This window comes from Stegodyphus dumicola, chromosome 4 (assembly GCF_044657685.1).
Source record: "Stegodyphus dumicola isolate Sdum_Otavi_A_Nest chromosome 4, ASM4465768v1".
Taxonomy (NCBI): Eukaryota; Metazoa; Arthropoda; class Arachnida; order Araneae; family Eresidae; genus Stegodyphus; species Stegodyphus dumicola.
In genome coordinates, this window is record NC_140771.1 from 135,766,006 (window position 1) to 135,788,481 (window position 22,476).

Here is a 22,476-nt window from a genome sequence, read left to right on the forward strand (position 1 = left end):
TAAGACAAACTAACAATAGCGAAGCATTTCATTATCAATTTAAGATATTTTTACTGGAAAATCCCTGCATTTAACAGCTGAGAAACACGTACGTTTCACTACCGTATGGCAAATGTTTTGAAGTTACAAACATGGACGCCGCTTGTTCCGTGGAGCTTCATTCCCCGATAGTGGAGGAAACTGCGAACCCTCCCTCCTTCTATTCTAACCTCCTTGGGAATGTTCGAGAGCCGCATCTAAATTTTCTAAAAGCCACAAGTTCATATTTACGTCATTATAGAAGTAGTCGAAGAGGTTTTAAATAGAAAGAAATCCCTGATAACTTTGTAAAAAGAGTCTAAACTAATAAATTACTTCCTTTTGGACACTGAATAGTTTTAGTTTACCATATTTCATACATATATTTTATATGCATGAGCCACACAAATTGCCTGCGAGAGCCGTATCAGGCTTGCGAGCCGCACTTTGGCTACTCCTGATATATAAGGATAACATGCTTTCAAAGCAGTATAAGAAAGGAACTGCTGGAATTCCATCTGTTTGCTGATAGCTTAAGTTATAGCTAATTTAAAAGAAGGATGAATGCAAGATATCATCTCTTTCTAGATATCCACTTCTGTTTGCAACATCATGGTGCTCATACAATTTTTAAGCAGTACTGCTTTAGCCACACCAATCCAGCACATGGATAATGCAGTGCTGCTTAACATTATGAATGACTACATGGCATTATGAAAAGGTACCCCTGGATTTCAGTTGAACTCATAATGAGCAAGCGTTACTGACATATTAAACAGCTAATATTGCAACTTTGCATGGTTGAAGTGTATTATTTTTCCATACCTTCAGGGAACAATTACAAATACAACAATTCCTGGGTGACTACTTAAGTTCCAATTTTAAATGTATAATTCAGTATCGAGTAGGTTTTCTTCTGTTACACTGAAACAGTTTAGAGGGATATAAATTTGTAGTTACAGTAATAATACAAAATATTGCTATTAATGACAAGGCGTTCATAGGAAATTTCACACGTAGAATTTGTATAGTGCCAATATGGCAAAGGTAACTATTATCATTTTGATAACCTTTACCTTTCAAGGAAGTCTTTCTACTAAGTTTTCATAGATGTCTTACAAATACTTCCATTCTTACTGAAACATGAGAATGTTTTGTTGCAGTTTTTGGGCTGTTTTTCTTGCATTCTAACTCATGCAGAGATTTTCAAATGAATCAAGATTATGGCTCTGGGCTAGCCAGTTGAGTTTATTCACTCCCATCTTCTCAAACTACTTAATTATCGCTTTTACTTCATGAATGACTGAATTGCTATATTGGAAGTGATAAAGGTAATTTCTGACTTTTGCCACAAGATGGGTAAAATAGAATTGTCCAATATTTCCTCATGGGTTTTTCCTCCTTTGGGGATTTACTTAACAAACATTAAAATCAGTAATGATTAATATAAACAATGCTATCATAATTAAAAATCACTTTCTAGAATTGCTAAAAGAAAGAGATATATATAAAAGAAAGATGGCCATTAAAGAAAAAAACTACTAATGTATTATAAACCACGAAAGGAACATTTAGAATCTAGCGATTCACTGGAAAACAGATGTTCTGAAGATAAATGTAATTCACATATCACTGAAGAATTACACCAAAATAATTATAAATATATATATATATATATAATATGAATGAAGAATGCAGTTATTTTACTGTGTACTTATGATCAACATTCATTTTATACTGAGAAAGTTATTAAGAATATAGGGCAGAGAAGTTTGTATAAAATTTCACAAAATAACTGCTGAAAGCTTCTGTTGGGTTAAATCAAGATACAGTTTTTACAAGACGGAACAAAAAACCGAAACATTCAATATTTTTTTATAGACCAGTGCAAGTTATTAATAATGAAGCATTGCTAATAAGTGTTATAAATATTCTTTGGGTAATTAGCATAAATAAATTATTTATCTATGGCATTTACATTTGCATCCTAAATATAATTTCATATTCCCCCCAGTAAAGAAATCTTTACTTAATTTAGTAGGATTGTTTTATCTCCCTTCCATAAAAAAAAATAAATCAATATTTAATCTATTCACATAAAAAAAGGCCTACTGAAAAGTACCCTGGAAGTGATCTAATCCCTGAGTTATTCATGAGCATTTAATTATTTAAATTACTGATGTAAACATTTTATTAAAAAATATTAATAGCTGCCTATTCCATGACAAAATGGTAAGACCTTTCACAGCTCTAATCAAAATTGAGTAATTTCCGATTATTCATAACTGGAAAGTGCATGAACATCCGGAACTTTGGGGACCATCTGCTAACTTGTCAGTGTCTAATTTTTCACCCAGTTAATAGACAAAAAGCAACATCCATTTTCAAAATGGTGGCACATTAAGAATTCTATACAAAAGCAATAAATTAATAAAACTGAAAAAGCAAGAAATATCAGAAATAAAATGCTTATCTTTTTTGATGGATCCATTCTCTTATATGTTATTATTCACCCCACATATACAGTAATACGTTTTCACTTGAAAAAGTCTTATGTATACCCCACATGACTTCCCTGCACGGAATATTAATTTATACGCATTTTTTCTTGCATTTCATTTAAACTTATTGGATTGAATTAAATCTACTTCGTCGATAGCACATAAATCACAATAGAATAAATGCATTCTTTAAAATTCACTATATTTGTTTACCATAGCAAAACTCTGGCGCTAGGTTCACTTAGGCCCATAACACACGACGTTTGTTTCACTTGAACAACTGTTTCGGACAATTTTTTTCACTAGTTTACTATTGAAAGAAAGACTGCGACTTTTTCCTTCCTTTCCAAAAAAATAGCAAGTTGTTCGTTTTCAACCAATCAGCTATCAGCTTGTTTGTAATGGGGAACCAGTTTTCCCTGTGTTAACCCCAAAGCAATCTATGGTGATTGGCTGTTGTGACAAAGCAGAAAAATTGTTCCAAACAGTTGTTCTTCCGAAATAAACCGCCGTGTGATAGCAGCCTTAATAGCGTTATATTTCGTTCATATTATTACTCAGAATGCACAAAATTTATATCATTTGAAGAAGTATCTAATCGTTGCCACATATTCTATTCAAATACTATAATAAATCTAGAAATGTAAAAAAGAAATTAAGCAAACAAAGCAAAAAAAAAAAAAAAGTGTTTTACAGACGATTCAGTATTTTTCATTCAATTAATTCAGTTCTGGCTTCGCAACAAGGCAAAAATACATAAAAACTCAAAATATCTGTATTAAAAATTACGAAGTAAATCTTAAACACTTATTTCCTCGAAAAAATTCCAGAAAGGACTAAGCATGATTTAATTTGCAATAATAAATGAAGGCGTTATCTTTGTTGTTGCAAAGCTTAGTCTCTCTAGATTGACAACAAATCTACTATTCTGCTGTTTCAAATGTAAAGAAACATGTCTGCCGTGTTATTTAAAAATTAGGCTTAACCGCACTTACACAGCTTTTAAATTGTTGATAATTCTTCAAATATTGCTTGCAGATTTCCTAAAGGGATAAAAACCTTAACCGGAAGATAAGAAGAGCACAATTCAATCATTTTTTTAAAGTAAAAAATGCACAATTTACAAACATATAACAGTAAAGAAACTGAGATCACTGAGCCAAGTAACAAAGTGGATATATATATATAAATATATTTATATATGTTTGATGTGGCCGATTGTAACCAAAATATGAGGTGCACATCTACATGTTATAGCAGTCCTATATACAAAATTTCAACATTCTGAGGCAACTCGTTTTTGAGTTATGTGAGATACATTCGTACGTATGTACAGACGCCATGAAAAATTCTCTTTAGAATTCATTTTAAAGCAGTTTATAATTTTTTTTTGGGGGGGGGGAAGTCTTTTATTCTGTCCTTACGTACAGATATCACACAAAAACATCGTTAAATTGCATTCGATAACAGTCAAAATGGATATTTTCGTTGAAATATGATGCCTGAAACTTTTCATGATTACAATACTTCCTTTTTACTTTGTACAAGGAAGTAAAACAACAGAATGGTAGGAATTTGCAATCATACATCGGCACTGTACACAAGCTGAAACAGACATGTGCTATGAGCATACCCAAGTTCCCATACAAATAGTTTTGCGCAACATCGTGCATTGCCACATAACTATTTTATAATAACATACTCTTTGCTTCATGAATAATTTTTCATGACTTTTTGGTATGGTTGCGGATAATCAGAAAGTACCAAGAACTGGATATCATCAATTTTATCAAGAATTATAATGCATGACATTATTTCCTCCCAAATCACACAAGGTGAACAGTACAATATGTCATTTGTAGAGAAAGTTTTTGAAAAATAATATTAAGTATAGTCTGCACATACATCCGGTGTACAAAATGTGGATTTCAGACAACAAATGATGCACCAATGCAGACTGCGCTATAAAGATTTGACACTATGCCATTTTATTGCGTCATCAACAAGTTGTCAGACGCGCGAAAGTGATAAATTGGAAAAGTGTCTGCACAGTGTTGTGTTCACTATGTTGAAATTTATACTGAACAAAAAGCATTTGTGGACAGCATTAATATTTTGTTTTCATTTGAAGACAACTGCTGCTGAATCATACAGATTACGTCGAGAAGCTTATGGTGAACATACTCTATCACAAATCATGTGCAAACGATGGTTTTGGCATTTCAAAAGTGGCGACTTCAATGTTGCAAAGAACATGAAAAAAAAAAAAAAAAAAATATGAAATTGCAAGCATCATTGGACAAAATATATTCGCAAACACAAAATCAACTCTGAGCAATTGGGCGTTAGTCAATAAGATGTTTCTAACCAGCTACCAGAGATGGGAATGATTTAGATCAGTAGATGGATACCTCATCAGTTGAATGATGGGCAAATGGAAAAGTGCAAAATCACATGCGACATTTTGCTCGCTTGATATGAAAGGATGTCATTTTTGCTTGTATTTTGTATAGTTACAGGAGATGATAAATGGATTTATTTTGAGAATCCCAAGCATAAAAAATCATAGACCCAGGCACACCATCCACATCATTGCTTTTTGTTACCTGTGTCAAGACCTAATCGCTTTGGAGAAAGATGATGCTCTGTGTTTTGTGGGACCAAAGGAGCATAGTCTGTTTAAATCTGGGAAAACAGTTAATACTAAATGTTGCCAACAACAATTGACCGATCTGAACTGTTAGCTGCTTGAAAAAAGGCCAGAATACCAAAAGAGGCAACACAAAGTTATTTTTCTCCATGACAAAGCTCCATCACATACAGCTAAACCAGTTCAGAACACTTTGGAAGCACTCAGTTGCAAACAAGCGATGGAGCATACTTTGAATAAAGTACTTTTTATCATTCTTTCAAATTTATTATGTACTTTTTTGAAAAAAATCCACATTCCATATTTGTACACTTATACTTGAATATGAATTAGTTATAATGCAATTCACTGCATTTGAAATCTACTTTAGATAAGAAAAAACCATGGATCTGAAAGCCATACCAAAAATAGAAACTGAAAACATTACTTTTGATAGGCATATAGAACACTTAGATTTGAATTCAAATTTAGCATTTAAGAAAAAACAACAGCTTGTGACGCTTACTTTCCTGTTTTGATTCCGAAACTTAGCATTTTTGTTATATTCTTTGTATAAATATTTTGTTGTGTTTTATTAAGTGTTCTTATTCATCATACAGGAATTAGATGGTTTGAAATCTTCTGTTTTAACAGTGTTATGTTACCAAACACTGAAGTTAATTATAAGTTGAAATGTTTAATCAATTAAGAAACTAATCAAAGTTTAAATGTTTAACCAATTAATACTCAGAGACCAATCAAGCTGCTTATATTTTTATGTATTTGAAATCAATAAATATATTCACTGCATTCATTATCAGAATGGTACAACGTAAGACTGACATACAAACTGCGATTAATCTACAGCTTCTGAAAAGAATAAGTATAGCAATTCAATTACCATCCATAAATACAAGAAACATTTAAATCAATAATAAATACATGCTGGATACATAAAAATGGCAAGAATTTTTCAAATATGATCTGTTTGTATTATAATGATACAATACTATTACATTACTAAAGCAACAGATTACATCAAGCTATACAATCAGTTTCTCGGAGATAAATGCAAACTAAACACATTACATATTTAACTGAATTTTCATATTTGTCAAAATTTCTTTTCATTTTAAATTAAAAATAAATTATTAATAACAAAATTTTTGCACCTAATATTTCAATATAAATTTATATAAAATGCTGGAAAGGCTCATCTCTGCACATTACTAAAATAGAGAGCCTGCATTGTACATACTCCTCAAACACTATTATACACATTTTCACTCACAACCTATTTTTCCTGAATTCAAAATAGGAAAAAAAATTACACGTTGATATCATAGCATATAATATACCACTTATAAAATATTAAAATGTTCAATTATGGGCAAAAAGCAAGCTTATTTTTATTCTACAATTATATTACACATAATAATAAATTATCTGGTAAGTGTAAAAAAAATTTATCCATCCTAATATATAAAATAATGTAAGAAACTATCTTGAGTACTAACATAAAAACATGAAAAATTACATTCACTCATAAATAAATATTTATAACTTAATTTATTTAATCAATATGTTCATTATTAAAAGTTCAAATAATAAATCTAATATTAATATACTTTATAACTCTTATAACAACAGATTACAATGCTGGGTTTAATCCTAGTATCCGGTGCACACGGGATTTGGCTACTTTTGGCGACTTTATGATGAGCAGTAAAAACAGGACATATACGATGAGTAGTTAGCGGGTCATTCAAAGAAAATATGTAGTTAAACTTAGTATATACCATGTATATAGTACATATACTATGTGTGTATATATGTATAGTATATATATAGACGTTCTTTGGATCATTTTTGGTGTTGGCGATAATTTTCAAAGTCACGCCAAGGCTGCACCGTATACTAGGATTTTACCCAATGCAGATATGGGCTAAACTATTTACATCAGAAAATGCAAAATATACCTTCAATGACTGAATTTTAAATATTCTTACACAAATTTGATTAAATCTTGAAAAATGATGAATACGAATAGTTTGAAATTATAACAAATTCTGCAAAATCCTACAAAGTTAGAAAACTCAATTCAGCACTAAAGATGCATTTGGAATATTTCAGGACTTTCTTAATATACTGATAATCATAAACCACTACTTGCTTAAATGCTAATTTTAGAATTCTGGGAGGGTGGAATTAAGGAAATAAGCCATATAAATTGATTCAAAAACTCTATACTGTCTCTAAAAAGCGCTAAAATCAAGCTTTCGGTTTTCAAGTTTTTAACATGAAACAGAAAAAGATTTAAAAATTCATCAACACAAGAGTAAATATTCATAAATGAACACAATTTCAGACAATATCTTATGACAGCAATATGATTTCTTTTACACATGACAAAATAAATTTTTGTTGTATATGAGATTTATGCAAAGTTATTTTAAAAAACAATCAATTTCTCTCTATTCTCTCTCGAAAAAAAAAAAAAAGAAAAAAGAAAAAAAAGAAAGAAAGAATTTTTGACACCTGCATTGTTTTATTTGTTAATCTGAATAAAAAAGAATGTTAAATATAAGTGATCAGCAATTAATTTAATCCTTAAGTTATTCAACATCACTTAAAAATTATAATTACTCTAAATAGGTAACTAGAAAAAAAAAACTTTCAAACCAATAAGTATGATACTTATGGTTTAATACTTTTTTAAACAAACATGCAATTTCAATATTTCAATTTGAAAAGCAGCAGCAACGCTATGTTAAAATATAATCACATCCCATTAGAATTTGGACTATGACACACGCATAAATTCGATTATGTGGAATATGCTAAGTTCCTAGACTTCTTTTATCTTGAAACAAAATATTATATTTTAGTATATACATTTATTACTATAGGTTACAGAGATTTTCCATCTTCATAATGGCACAGATACGTTTTAATACGTGTAACTCCTGAAATGCTGCACCAAATACTCATGTGTAATTCTACAGATGTTCAGATGATAGTCTTAAACCCATAAAACTTTCATTTTCTGGCATTTCTTACAACAGCTAATGTAAGGCCATTTTCACTTTGTACTAATATATCTTTAGTATCGGACTGTAGCCTCAAAATTGGAACTTTAGATGGTTCAAGTTTCGATGCCAGCTGCATCAAATGAACCAAGGAACCAGAAGCAGAACAGTCCACTACACCTCTTGAAGCTAAACACAGGCCATTTCCATCAGCACACAGAACACCAGTTACTCCAGGTTTATTTAAAACATCATCTATTACTCTGTGAAGATTTTTCTCCATTTCAGAGGTGATGGAATACTTACTTTCCTGAAAGAGTAATAATAGTTACTTTCTTGAAATTGCTAACTAAAGTTGTCACGAGACAGATAAACAAATCAGACGGTACAACATCTTATTGCCAACAACTAAGCTACTATAAAGTAGCTAGTAGCTCTAGTAGCTCTACGCGAGAGGGTAAGCTACAACTATGTGACAATCTATCCAGGCTATACAGACTAACATGTGCTAAATAACTTAATAAAAAACATAAAAAACTAATAAACGTTTGAAATTATTCGACGTTTTTTCAAGCAGCAGCCGAAGAGTTTTCAAGAGCCACATTCTTAAATTATACCAGGATTATAAATCCTTGCATAATTCAAAAGAAAAAAATTTCAAAAGTGGCAAATAAAAATTAAATTATTTAAAATAAAAATTATTAATTAAAGGCCATTAAAATGCAAAAATAATATTTAAAATAGCATTTAAAAAATCAATTAATCATCAAGGTATAATCTGCTCCGATGTAATTCTAAAACAAAAATTATTGTAAAAATATTCAGCCAAAGAAATTCGAAAATTTCGAAACAATAACCAGAAAAATAATTAGCTTTTTTAATTATATATAAGCTTAACATTTCGCTTTACAAGCTGATATTTTAAATTTTGTTTGTACATAATATTATTATTATCATTTTCATTATTATTTTAGGATTCTGCATTTAGTGTTCATTTTGTTTTGATGACCTCGTATTTTTTTATATAGATTGATTACTTTTTACAAGATTTATAGGTTTACGTTTGAACTGGTATTGTTGCTTTAGTTTAGTTATCTAGAACTGGTGATATTTTATTTAAACAGAATTTAGAACATGAAGGCACTTTCTTAAATCAATTTCCACAACTCGTGCTGATGCAAAATAAAATAGATCAATTCAAATTTAATCGAACACTGTACAGTAGTCGAAGACTACGCAATTAAATGCAACTAGAAACTGGCTCAGTAACTCTACCGATGCTTCAGAATTAAACTGTCAGCAGTAAGAAACCGCAATGCCGAATGATTACAACTATCAAAGCGCTGACAACAAACTAACAAGATAGTGCACACGCGAAATCATTTAATTATTAATAGGAATAAGTCTCATTTTTAGAGCATTTGACGAAACTACAAATTGCCACTAACCCAACCATACTCTCTTTCCCTAAAAAAAAAAAAAAAATTAAAAAAAAAGTTAAAATAAAATAAAAGGATAATTTACCCCCAACCTGAAGAATGAAAAGCAGTTGTCAAAGAGCATTCTGCAACCAAATTTTCATGCCCCTGGAGATTAAGAAGTTTCAAAAAGCGAAAAGTGCAATATCCAAGTTATACTCCAATAACTGACTCCGCGCAACCTTAACAATTTTCACAATGCTCCAAAACACCGAACCTACTGAGTTGAGACCATGATCTTTATTTATGAACTTTGGACTGAAAGATCTGAGCTCAGTGCAGATTTACCCGTAACAAATATCCTTACATAACAAGAATCAGACTCCCAATATATCAGCAAAATCAAATCCCATATGTTTATCCACTTACATAAAAATGCGTTCTTTTCAGTGCAATGATCTCCAAAATATCAACTTTACTATATTCACGTAATCCAATATTTTAATGAATACACTAAACAGTTTATGTTATTTATGTAGCTTTGAATGTATATAACTTTGTATGTAATTTTATGTTATTACCCTCTTATGCTTAAATGTATAAACTTATAACCCCAGTATTACTTAGAAATAGGATATAGTCAGTTTTTCATATACTAGCTGGTTAGTGTATTGGGGCAATACCTGTTCGATTCTATAGTGAGGTTTCTGGTGCCCCATGCACTTTTACCTGTTTAACCTGTTATATTCAGCATGCGCGCTTAGTTTCTTAGTTCCATAAAAAGTATGATTGGGAATGTTCTCAGTAAATGACGCATGTATTAATTCTGATACTGAAGAGGAATTCACACTTACCAGTGCTTCGGGTTCTTTCAAATAATGAAAATATTTAATATACCGACACGCAACTTGGCTACTGGAAATAAAAAGTCAATTTTATACTTCAGAACTATATTTCTATAAATATTTTTTATTGCATTGTTATGTTTTCAGTGGCCTTTCTATGAGTCTGTGTCCTTTGCCGAAATTAATTACCTAATATTTTCTTTGCTATAATTTATATCTGTTCTTATCAAAAGTGAGGTCGGATTTATCTTCAGAAACTTCCTCGCATGTAATTTCAAATACAAAACAAAATTTTATGGTTCCTTCTTTTATCCTTCAGATGATTTTGTAGAGTATACATTTTGTTTCATTAACTAGTTATTTTATGTTAATCAGCTTTTCTGTCTTTCTCGCTTTCATTTTCCTTCTAGTTCGCGCGAATTCATGTGAGGTAGAAAGAGATAATATTTAAAAGAAGGTTTCAGATGGTAGAATCAGAGCGTGTTTCGCCAGCTGAAGGCCACTTTAGGTACTCCTTTCTTATTAGAGTAGTTTATCTGCGGCGTTGCGTTATTCTCGTCATTAGGCTTGACACGCCACTATTATAGGTCTAAGCCAACCTGCGCGTTTCCTGCCTATGTAGCCGTTCGGCTAACTTGCGATTAACTTATTTTTAATTTCATATCTCTTACTTCTTGATTTACGCCATAAAACTGGCTGGTTCTATAAGCATAAGATGTGCCTTCTGTTAACTTTATCCGAGTTTAATAAGAGGCTCCTTTACACCCTTCATAGTGTCTGTGGTAATTTCCAAGACATAGCGATAAGTCGCTTAAGTCTAGGTAGAATTCTCGTAGTTTATGTTACAAAAGAGAATGAGACAATATACTGAAGCCTGAACCTTAGTAAGGAACATGTCCCAAGAAAATTCTACATCTAGTTTGGCCCTTCTCAGCGTCGCAAGTTCCGCCGCTTTCAATTAATTCCATGGAGGGATATAGATTCATTGTGGATACCATAAGGAATTCATTATGGACACCATAAGGGATTCTTTGTGGATACCTCAATGACTGTCCTAATACTAAACAGAATAACTGAGAGTATTTCAGTCCAATTATTGCTCTCATGAAACTCGCAGTCACCTTCGATGGGAAAACTTCAGTAACCAGCTTTATTGAACAATTAAATTCCCAATTTCTACTGTATAGTGCCAGACCCACGAAAAGTTACCATCGCGACTGCTGCCCTTAGAGGACAAGCTTCCACTTAGTATAAATAGCTTGGGAAATATGTGTTGGGTGAGCCAGGGAGAGATACAAACACATTTGAAAATTTTAAAAATGCGCTAATTTAAAGTACTCTCCATTGCGAAGGATAGGGCCAAACTCGATTCGAAAATTTCCATTTAAAATTGAAGACTTAATGTATTTTATTTTATGGAAAGTTCAATTTGTTGTAAGGCAAGAGGTCGGATGAAGAAATTATTAAAAGGTAATGAAGAAGCGGAAAGACTCGCAAAATCTGCGGCAAACGACGTGGCTCTAATAGAACATCCACTCAAACTCCCAGTCTCACTTATAAAAAAGTGACACATATTCACCTACTACTGGAACAATGGCAAAGTAGATGGAGGTCGACTCCAGCAGCAGAGGGACATTCCTTTTCTTTCCGAAAGTTGGGGTAAGCCTGCGAGCAACAAATGGAGAGTTCATCCACCTCTTCACAGGACATGGTCCGTTCATGACATACTTACATAGATTTGGTCTAAGTGGAATATGTGGCAGGTGAATGCAGGGCCCGAACACCCGGACGGCTTAATATATTAATGGAGAATATGTGGTATTTACGTGGCCAAACAAGGGCGTGTGTTCATATATGCTTCAGTATACAATTAATAAAACGTTTCATACACAGGTACATTGGTGGTATAGGTACATTGGATACATATGTATACTGGTCTAAGTGGTTAATGAGATAAGCAAACAATAAAGACTTATACATTAAAAGAAATGAAACACTGACGCAACTGGTGCAATAATGCAGAAGATGACAATTAATGAATACACGTAATCGTGTGTCATCCTATATGACTATACATAAACTACTAGAAATGATATGCATAAACACATACGAATGATGGCGATAAATGAAAACACATAATCATACATTATTCTACTGGACTATACACACATCAATAAAAATGATACATACACACCTATGAATTGACAGAAATGATACACTGAGAATGAAAATTGTGTATCAGTGTGAACGATGACAATTAATGGTTAAACATATTCGTGTATTACCTTACTTGGCTATACATATATATTAGTACAAATGATACACTTAAACACTTATGCATTAATGGAAATGAAATACTGAAAATGGCACTTGTACATTATACGATAGATGAAGAATAATGGTCACACGTAATCGTGTATCATCCTAAGTGGCTATACATACAGTAATAGAAATACACTTATACATTAATATACATTTATAACATGGTAAATGATGCATTTATACATTAATAGAAATGGTACACTGACAATGATATTTTCACATTAATACGAAAGATGACGATTAATGATAACATATAATCATGTATTATCCTACTGCGCTAGGCGTACATGAATAGAAATAAGACATTTTAAACACCTGTAAGCTGACAGAAATGTTGTACTGAGTGTAATGCTTGTGCATCATTGCGAGAGATGACAATTAATATATACGCATAATCGTGTAGCGTCCTACGTGGCTATACATACATTAGTAGAAGTGCTAAACTTAAACATTAATACTAGAAACGACACACTGAAGATGATACTTGTGGATAAATATGAAAGATGACGATTAATAAAAATACATGGACATAAATTATCCTACATGGCTACGTATACATTATTAGAAATGAAACCTTTAACACCTATACAGTAATAAAACTGATACACTGAATTGTGTATTAATGCGAAAACTGACAATTAATGATTATACATACTCGTGTGTTATCCTACATGGCAATATAGACATTAGTATAAATGATACGCTTAAACATTGATACATTACTACAGAAGATGCACTGAAAATGACACTTGTACAGTAAACCGATATATGACGATTAGTCATAACACATAATCCTGTGTTATTCTACATGGCTTTACATACATAGACAGGGATGGTCCACTTAAACGAATGATGTGCCGTTAGATACAAAAGTGCGTTGATCTAGATAGTTAAAACTAAAGTAATGGTATGCAACAATTATTGGTGATACACTGGTAATTAACAAAATAATGAATGACAATTAATGACATAGGTAAGAATGAGTGACAATTAATGAAGGCACGATACATAAGCACATTGCGATAGGTACATTGGATATAAAGGTTGGTTATGTGGAAAGGATAGAGTTGTGGTTAAGCCGAATCACACAAGTCCTGGCCTAATGCTTGCAGTCTGTCCATAATACTTTTGAGTTTTTTAAGTACAGCTGGTTGGCGAATAAAGAATCTTTTATAGGTTGGATCTGTGCTGTAAAACGGCATGTGCCACTCTCGTGTTAGTGGGCAGGAGGTGACATAATGGTCCGGGCTACCTGGCTGGCCACACACACATATGTTGGTGTTTGTTATTCTTCGCTAGGTGTGGAGAAGTGGACCTGACCATTATATTTTCAACTGCACTGATACAAGTTCTCTACATCATAGGAAGCCAAGCCCACGGTATTGGTCACAGTGGGCAGACAATATATTGAAAAATAAAATAGCTAAAGCAAAGCTGAGGGAATTAGTTAAACACTGTGCAGTTGTGAACTCCGCTATCAGTAATGGAAGTATAAGATTACAAACATCCGGCAGGAATCAATAATTGAGAGTTTAATGATTGGAGAACTAGGGTATTTATGTACAACAGCTCTAATAGTAATGACATAGTGCTTTACAATTTAAATTCCTCACAGTATTATGCAATTGCATGTTTGTTAGGTTTTAGTAATTTTCACTTTGCTAACAAGCAAAATGCAATTAGCAGTACAGCTGGCCTTATGCAGCTTATGATTAATTAACCACCTATGAGCTCCAGAACAGCTGCAAAACGTTAGCCATGTAATAAGACATAGTAATGACACTTTATAGCTCGCATTGCGAGATTGCAGGAATGGCATAAGAGAATTTCCCATGCACTATACTTAAAGCAGAGGAACATCTGAAACAGCAATTAGAGATTCGTTTTTTAGGATTTTAATTATTATTGTACTGAATTCAGTAATAGTATCACTAGGATATTGTTTAATGTGCTGTCTTGTTTTCTTCTGTCAGAATGGCATTATATTCACTATTATCTTGATATGTATTGTAAGGATCTTAAGTTTTACTAACGTTTATTTTATTTTAAATCTTTACTATCACTTCTTATTTTCTACTTCCGGCCACAATTATAAGCGTTAAGGTTTTTATGCAAAGTTTGTCTGGCGAATGCCAAGTATTTAAGTTGTGGCTTTTTGCCAAACGAGAGAGAGGAAGCAGTGAGTCGAAGCAGGCCGCTTACCTTAGAAGTTACGCAGTTGCTGTTTGCCTTCCAGGCCAGCGGTTTTAATCCTCTTGATAATTTTTAAGCGTATTGTAGTGTTCACAGTTTTCTGTACTACATACGCTTCCTGTTAATATAAGGCCAATCTTCCACGTTTATTAGTTAAATTAGAGTTTAGTTTTATTTTTATACTTTTACGTTTTGACCCCAAGTAGCGGGTCGGTGTATTCCGAAGTACGGAAGTCATTGTAAATAGAGAAAAATAAAGGGTTTTGTATACCCTTCTTGTGTATCCTGTTTACTTCCCACAGTTTTGAACATAGCTTTACTAAGCTCTCTGTTCCGAGTTAGGTCCTTGCATGTTCCCGAAGAAGGTTAAGAAGGAACATGGAACCTGATAGTATTAAGAAATCACTTTAATTGCAGTTCTAGCTCTTATTAAGTAGGCACCATATTAATACATATACTTTTTTCGGTATGTTAAGTGCTTCTGTAAAAATATTAAATATACCTGTTCATGACTGTATGACAAAAGGGTTTAAGTGCCACTTTATAGCAATGTATAATTGATTGAGTTAATACTATGCAGTAATTGAATATTTCGGTCGCTTTTTGTAGTCTGGAATTATGTTGTCTGTATATAGTTAAATTTGGTATTTCATTATGCATATTCTCAGTGCGTATTCTTGTATGTATTTATGTAGGTATTATGTATTTATGTGTGTATTTGTGTATGTATATTCTCAGTATAATTTAGCTATTGAGAAAGCACTCAGATGTATACATTCTTGGGTATATGTCTTGTAAATAGTTGGTGTAACATAATTATAGTGTAATAATTATTTCTGGATTGCATCAAATTTTTCCCAAAATACAACACCACATGTGCTACGTCTTAGCAAAATATGTAGTCATTCTATTTAAATTCCTAACCAGTAATTTTTAAGTTGGCCACTGTACATTTTAAACTTTACACTGTGCTCAACATAGTCAACAAAATTATAATGGTGTATGTGCCATAATTGCACTTAGGTGTAACATAGGCACTCTATAATGCCCACCGTCTGAATGTATCGGCTATCACATTACCTAGGGAATGGATAGGCTCCTAATGTAATTGCCAATGTAAGCTTTAGTGTATGTTTTCGGTAATATGATTGTAAAGGTTTTCATGAAAATTTATGCAAGTGTCTCTTTGGGAGACGGGTGCTACACTTGCACAGTATTCTTACTAACTGGTTTGCTTTCTTCTGTATTCACTATTGCATAACGTTAGGTCTAACTTCAGCAGATTTTATGCAACTGTCCCTTTGCATGTTCTATATTGTGAACTGTTACTAAGTTGTATTTAAAATAAGTAGTATATTCTTAGTATGTCCTTATGTAACCAAGTCTGCAAAATAGTAGATGCTATTTTTTTACATTGTAAGTAAAAGTAGTTATATTTTTTTAGGTAGGATAATTATATGTAATTCTTTTTGTTAATGTATATTGCTATGATTGTTAACTGTAAGTAGCACAGTTGTGAACTAGGCCTCACAGTTACGTTGAATAGTTTCTGCATGGCTAGTTTTGGCATAGGTTCTGCAGCTCATATCTAGGCCACAGTAAAGTGCATGTAACTGTGTCTTTAAATAACCTGGAATTGTGCTTGTGAATTGTAACAAAGTTGTATGTTTAAAATTTGTAGTGATATTGTGTATGTATTAATGTAACTAAATTTGCAAACATAGTAAGAGCTACCTATTAACAATGTAACAGCAGTTATTTGCATGTAGGTAGGATACGCTTATGTAATTGATTTGCCAATGTATTTTGATATGTATGTATCTGTAGGTAAGACCAGTGTATACTAGGGCACTTAGTCTCATGGAATAATAGCTGCATGGTGCATTACACAATCGGACATCTAGCGATATCCAGACCACATTGTGCAAAAATGAGTTTCAAGAGACTCTCAGCAGCACCCCCTCTCTCTTTTTAAGCAATTTGTGCATTTCTCTTCGCAGCAATTATGTTTTTAATTACCTTTTTAACTTCGATTTCACATTTAGAATCTGTAGTCTGCACAAGACGGTGATTCCTTTAGTTATGACGTTATTTTTATGTCCTTGCTCTCTCTCCTTTTTTTTTTTTTTTTGTTTGTTTGTTTTTCATACCTTCAGTGCTGTTTGTTCTGTGCCGCAACAATAATAGATGGCAGCTGCAGAGAGGATGATAATGCTGTAAGGCTAATTAATTATAGCTACAGGGTCAGCAGCCCTATTTTTGCAGTGTAACTATAACTGTACAAAATAATTAAAGGATCATGGATTTCTTGTGAAAATTTTCAGAGCGAATTTAGATCAAATATAAGCATAATTATATATGTAAACAGTAGAAGTCTTAGCATTTTTCATTGCGTGTATATGAAAAAGATGTTCTATAAAAGTAGCCAATGTACAGTTTTGTTCAACGTGAACTTTTATATTTTGCATTTCTACACATTTCATGTATTAAATTTTCATTAATAACAAATATAATAAATTTCCATTAATAATAAATATATTCCCTGCAAAAGAAATTCTCTTCAAACAGAATGAATTTATCTTATTCACACCGAATATATTTAATTTATTCATATATAACTTTTAATGCTAACAATAGGTATAATCAGATCATTTACAATATATATTTTGAGACTCACAAATCAAAGGAATGAAAGCATCGATATAAGAAAATACTAATTACATTGCAACACTTCCAGTTATTCTCACCTCAATAAAAAAAATTATGCACTTGAATTCTGTTAATCCACAGGTGTTAGTAAATGCGAGTCATTTTTACGATATAGAGAGGGCTGATATGCTACGAGTATTAATCCGAATATCAGTGCGTGATAAGTTTAGCGAAAGCGAAATGTTAACGATTAAATTAACGTATAAAATAAAAGCATTACGAGATTTTCTACTAAAATGATAACAGCATTTATGCGCCGTATATTTATAATTGGGAAACAGATACAAAATAAAATGTAAACAAGAATGTGCGCCCATATGGGCAGTTTCAAAGATTCAGCGTCATAAGAGCAATCATTGGTCCCTTTTTTAAACCCCTCCCTCAGTGGCGATATTGATGTGCATTTGTGAATTATGCCTCCTGGTTCCTTCGATGGCAATTCAAGTAACTATACCAAATTATGAAAGATTCCAGAGGATTCGTGCTGTCCATTTTTTTTTTTCTTTCTTTTAATGACACAAACTGGATGTAAAATTAGAAGAGATCAAAATGCGATTCAACATATGACATGGTTATAATGCTCATATATAAAAATTCACAATGTGCAGATATCGCTATTAGCTTTAGTTGTTGCATTCTATGCCGGAGATTAGGATTAGTGATGAACTGAGTGTCTTATGGAGATATCTTAAATGACGTTATCATTTCACTAAGCAGCCTGAGAGTTGTGCTGTACACCAGTTCTGCACACGATGTCTATAGATCTTCCTTAATGGCTGTCCTAATTAATACTAAACTGAATAAATGAGAGTACTTCTGTCCACTTATTGCTCTCGTGAGCCCTGACAGACGATTTTAAATGTCGATTAAATTGTTCAACAATGCCATTTGACACTGGATGATAGGCTGTCGTTGTGATTTTGTTTGTACCCAAGATGCGTGTAAACTCTGCAAATATTGCGTATGTACCCAAGATGCGTGTAAACTCTGCAAATATTATGGATCTCATTTGGGAACCTTGGTCTGTTGTTATGGCCAATGAGCATCCAAAGCGAGATATCCATGAGTTGAAAATAGGTCTACAAATAGTAATTTCCGCTTTCATATCGGGGATAAGGTTGGCTTCAGGTCATCTTAGAAAATCTATCTATTCTAGTCAAAAGGTATGTGTTGCCTTGTGATGGCGGTAATGGGCCAACAATTTCTGAGAAACGTGCATCAGGAAAAGAGAATGCAACCCAGGTGGTGCTTTAGTGTGCCTGGTTATTTTCGGTCTCTGACATGATTCACAGGATTTCACCCAATTTTTGATATGACATTTCCTATCGGGCCATACATAACGAGAACATGAGTTTCGTAGTAGGTGCAATTCCTAAACGTGATAGATTATGCAGATGATTAGATGGCTCTGCGAAAGGGATTTGGAACAAATGGACAAGGAACGTCTGCAAAGATGTCACGAAGACTGGCACGGCTTGAATTCCAGCTTCAGAGATGACGTATTGTTTTTAGAAAGCTCCGGATCATACTTTTTAAAATACAAAAATGGAGACTGTTATGAAATCTATTTCGATTCTCGAAAGAGTGTCAGCAACGGCATTTTTAGAACCTTGCACATGCCTAATATCAGTAAAACACTTGAAAATAAAATTAAAATGGTGTAATGGCCGAAATGAGCATTTGTGGCTGTTCTGCCTGAAAGCTCACATTAACGGTTTCTGATCCATACATAATGACACAAATGAGTTAGCTTATGCTTTAAGAACAGCAAATCATGATACTACGGGAAAAACTCCAGCAGAATTATTTTTAGGACGGAAGTTAATTACGCCACTAGATAAATTATTCTTTGTGCAACAAAGAGAGCAAGAATTCAAACAAAAAGATGTACAGAAACTCATTGACCAGGCGGTTAAAAGTTCGGATACGGCCAGAAATAGACAGAAACTGTACTATGACCGAAAACGCCGTGAAGCAGATTTTAAAGTTGGGGATAAAGTGTTAAAGCGGAAATTTTCTTTATCAAGTGCCCCAGACAATTTTACTGCAAAGTTGGCTCCGAAATTTGAAGGCCCCTATGTAATTCAGGAAATCAAGGGAGTCGTATTGCACCTTAAGAACGAGAGAGGGGAAATCTGTAAAGCAAGTCCCGACCAGGTGAAAAAATATTATAATCAAAATGATTTTGAAATCCTTAAAAGTTTCTTGCAGGACTCAAGCGCAAAAGAAGTGGAAGGTCCAGAAGTAACGCCACCCGCTCCACCACCCAAGAAGCAGAGAACAGAAGAGGAACCTAGCCCTTCTACAAGTCATGCTACGGTCCCGAAAAGAAGAAAGGAAAATGTTCAGACTCCAGCATTTAAGAAATACAAGAAATCAACGCCGCCGTGTAAAGAATCTTTGGTAAATAGGAAAAGACCAGTTACAACGTCCCGCAGTAGAAATTCTGCGTCGATGAAATCACTTCCAGGGCCAGATAGTCAGGAACAAACAAGGCCGCCGTTCACGAGAACAAAAAGACAGAAGGTGGAACGAAAAGACCACCACCAACAGAAGAAATTCAAGCAAGATTCCAGACCGGAGGCCGCCAAGACCAGCCGCCCAGGGGCAAAACGGAAAAGACAGGAACCCGAAGACTACCACTCCAAGAGGCTGGCGTACAGAGGGCGAAAAAGAAAAGTCCCCATGGACGAACCTCGAAGAACCCAAAAGCGACGAGTGACTTCTATGAATTCCATAACGTGGGATCAGTTCTGCCAGAAGAGGATGTCGGAGTTTCAATCATCGAGAACTCGAAGATAAGTTAAAATCTTCTATAATTTTTTTCTTTTGTTCCGAAATGTTATGCGTAAATACGAAGTTCTATGTTTTGACGGAAGTCAATTTGTCTCGGTTGAGACTTAGTTTTGTTTTACTTTATTTAGCTAAGGCAAAAGTATTATTTTCTTTAAGTATAAAATCTAAGAACAAGCAGTTCCTGCTTGTCGAAAGACTAATTCTGTTATGTTAAAGCCAAAATTTGGCCGAAGATAAAAATAACTTCGTATTCTTGTATTAATAAGAAATTTAGTTTCAGTGCCGCCAGCTTGGCGAAGAATGCGTGAAGTAAAAATTTATTTTTCTCTTATTCATTTTATGGTAAATTGTAAAAATCATATGTATTAGAAGTTTGTAAATATACGTAAATACTTGAAAGTTATGTAAAAGTAGAATTTAGTCTAGAAGCATAAAATTTTAGATGCTAAAAGTAAATACTCGAAAGAAATGAATTCAAATTTAAGTATTAAACTGTAGATAAAATCATGCTTCAGAGTGAAAGCCTGCATGTCTAAAGATGAATAAGAGGGAATTTAGAATGAATGTGTTTTGTAGGGTTCTTCACCTACACTTGAATTTTAAGAATGTTAAACATAGCTAATCGAGTTTCAGTATGTCGATTAAGGTGTGTCTATTTGGTTGTTGGAATTCTAACAAATCATTGTGGTTACGGGAAGTGTTGTAATACTAAAACACGAATATTCCCGTTTAACACCACACATGGTGGAGAACCAGGGTAAAGTTAAATTCATGTTTGAATACTTGAATGAATGTGAATTAAGCAGTAATTAAGGAAAATATAACGATCAAAAACGAAAACATTATCCAGTGTTACGAAAGTGTAAATCATAATGTATTTAGAAGATACTGATACTTATTTCTTCCAGATGCTGGAAGGAAGAGAAAAGATTGATTGCTGAAGACCAGGAAAGGTTCCTGTAAGAAGAGATGGTAAAATTATGTATCTACAGAAATTTATTTTAATTTTTGAGAAAACAGTTTGTTTTATGTAAAAGGGGCTCTTGAATTTTAGTTCAGAATGTGGAAAGTTTTTCAACAGGTCGTTTCTAGGACCTGCTTCCAAGTTTACCAAATTCTGGCAGCGGCAAATGTAGGGTTTATATTTGTTTTAACTAACATTTATTTTAAGCTATCTTTCCTGTCAAGCCTTTACTTTCCCCTGGAATTGCCAATGCCAGAGTATGTAAATTTTAGTAGAACGCGCAGAGTATTCAAATTTTTAGCAGAAGTATTTTGAGTTAAATAGAAGGGAAACGAGTTTGTAGGTGTGCTTTCTTGATTCATGAGCGTGAAGGTTGCTTGGTAGAAATTTTAAGAACCGCGCGTTTCGGCTTGTGTGCCTATTCCGGCAGTTAGTTGAATCTTTCAACTTATTCAGAAAGTTTGCTGAAATCTCAGCTGTATCTTAGAACGCGGTTAAGTTAGTCACGTTTATAGAGCCTCGTAGGTAGTGACTTCGTTATTTAGTCATCCTGTTATTTATTTTTAGTTGTACTTTTCTATTTTTATTTAACCGCCGGGTCGGCGAAGTTTGTGAGCGTCAAGTGAACGCATCTGTAACTTCTAAAGTGGAATAAAAAGGGAGTTAAACCCTTCTTAAGAGTTTGTGTAATTTCCAGTTCATAGCAGTCACTACTACTGTTGCGGGCAAGTTGGGGCCACGCAACATCACAGGTATATCATAAAAAACAGTTTTTACTGAATAAATGTATGCATTTTCCCCGCAGCCAACAGTCCGAAACAGAGTTTTGCAATCATCTCTGAGACATTGTTTCTAAGATCAGGCACCAATTCACAGAAATGGAGGAAACCCGCTCCAAGAATGAGTGTATTAACATTTGCTATAAGAAAAGTCCAAGTGAACTGTTGTCTAAATTTGAAATCCAAAGAAAGTTTTTTTGGGTCATAAACATGAGTAGTTGAATTAGCAATGAAAAGTAGCACAGAATTTCGCTTTTGAGAATCGTTTGGCGG

At 33.3% G+C, this 22,476-nt stretch overlaps 1 protein-coding gene across 1 annotated transcript; it reads right to left on the reverse strand.

The window, feature by feature from the left end:
- Window positions 1–5,906: 5,906 nt before the first annotated feature.
- Lamtor5 (Late endosomal/lysosomal adaptor, MAPK and MTOR activator 5) lies at window positions 5,907–8,759 on the reverse strand. The gene has a single exon (XM_085815507.1). The coding sequence runs from the start codon at window positions 8,458–8,460 to the stop codon at window positions 8,188–8,190; it is 273 nt and encodes a 90-aa protein (XP_085671633.1). The 5' UTR covers window positions 8,461–8,759; the 3' UTR covers window positions 5,907–8,187.
- Between the last annotated feature and the right edge of the window lie 13,717 nt (window positions 8,760–22,476).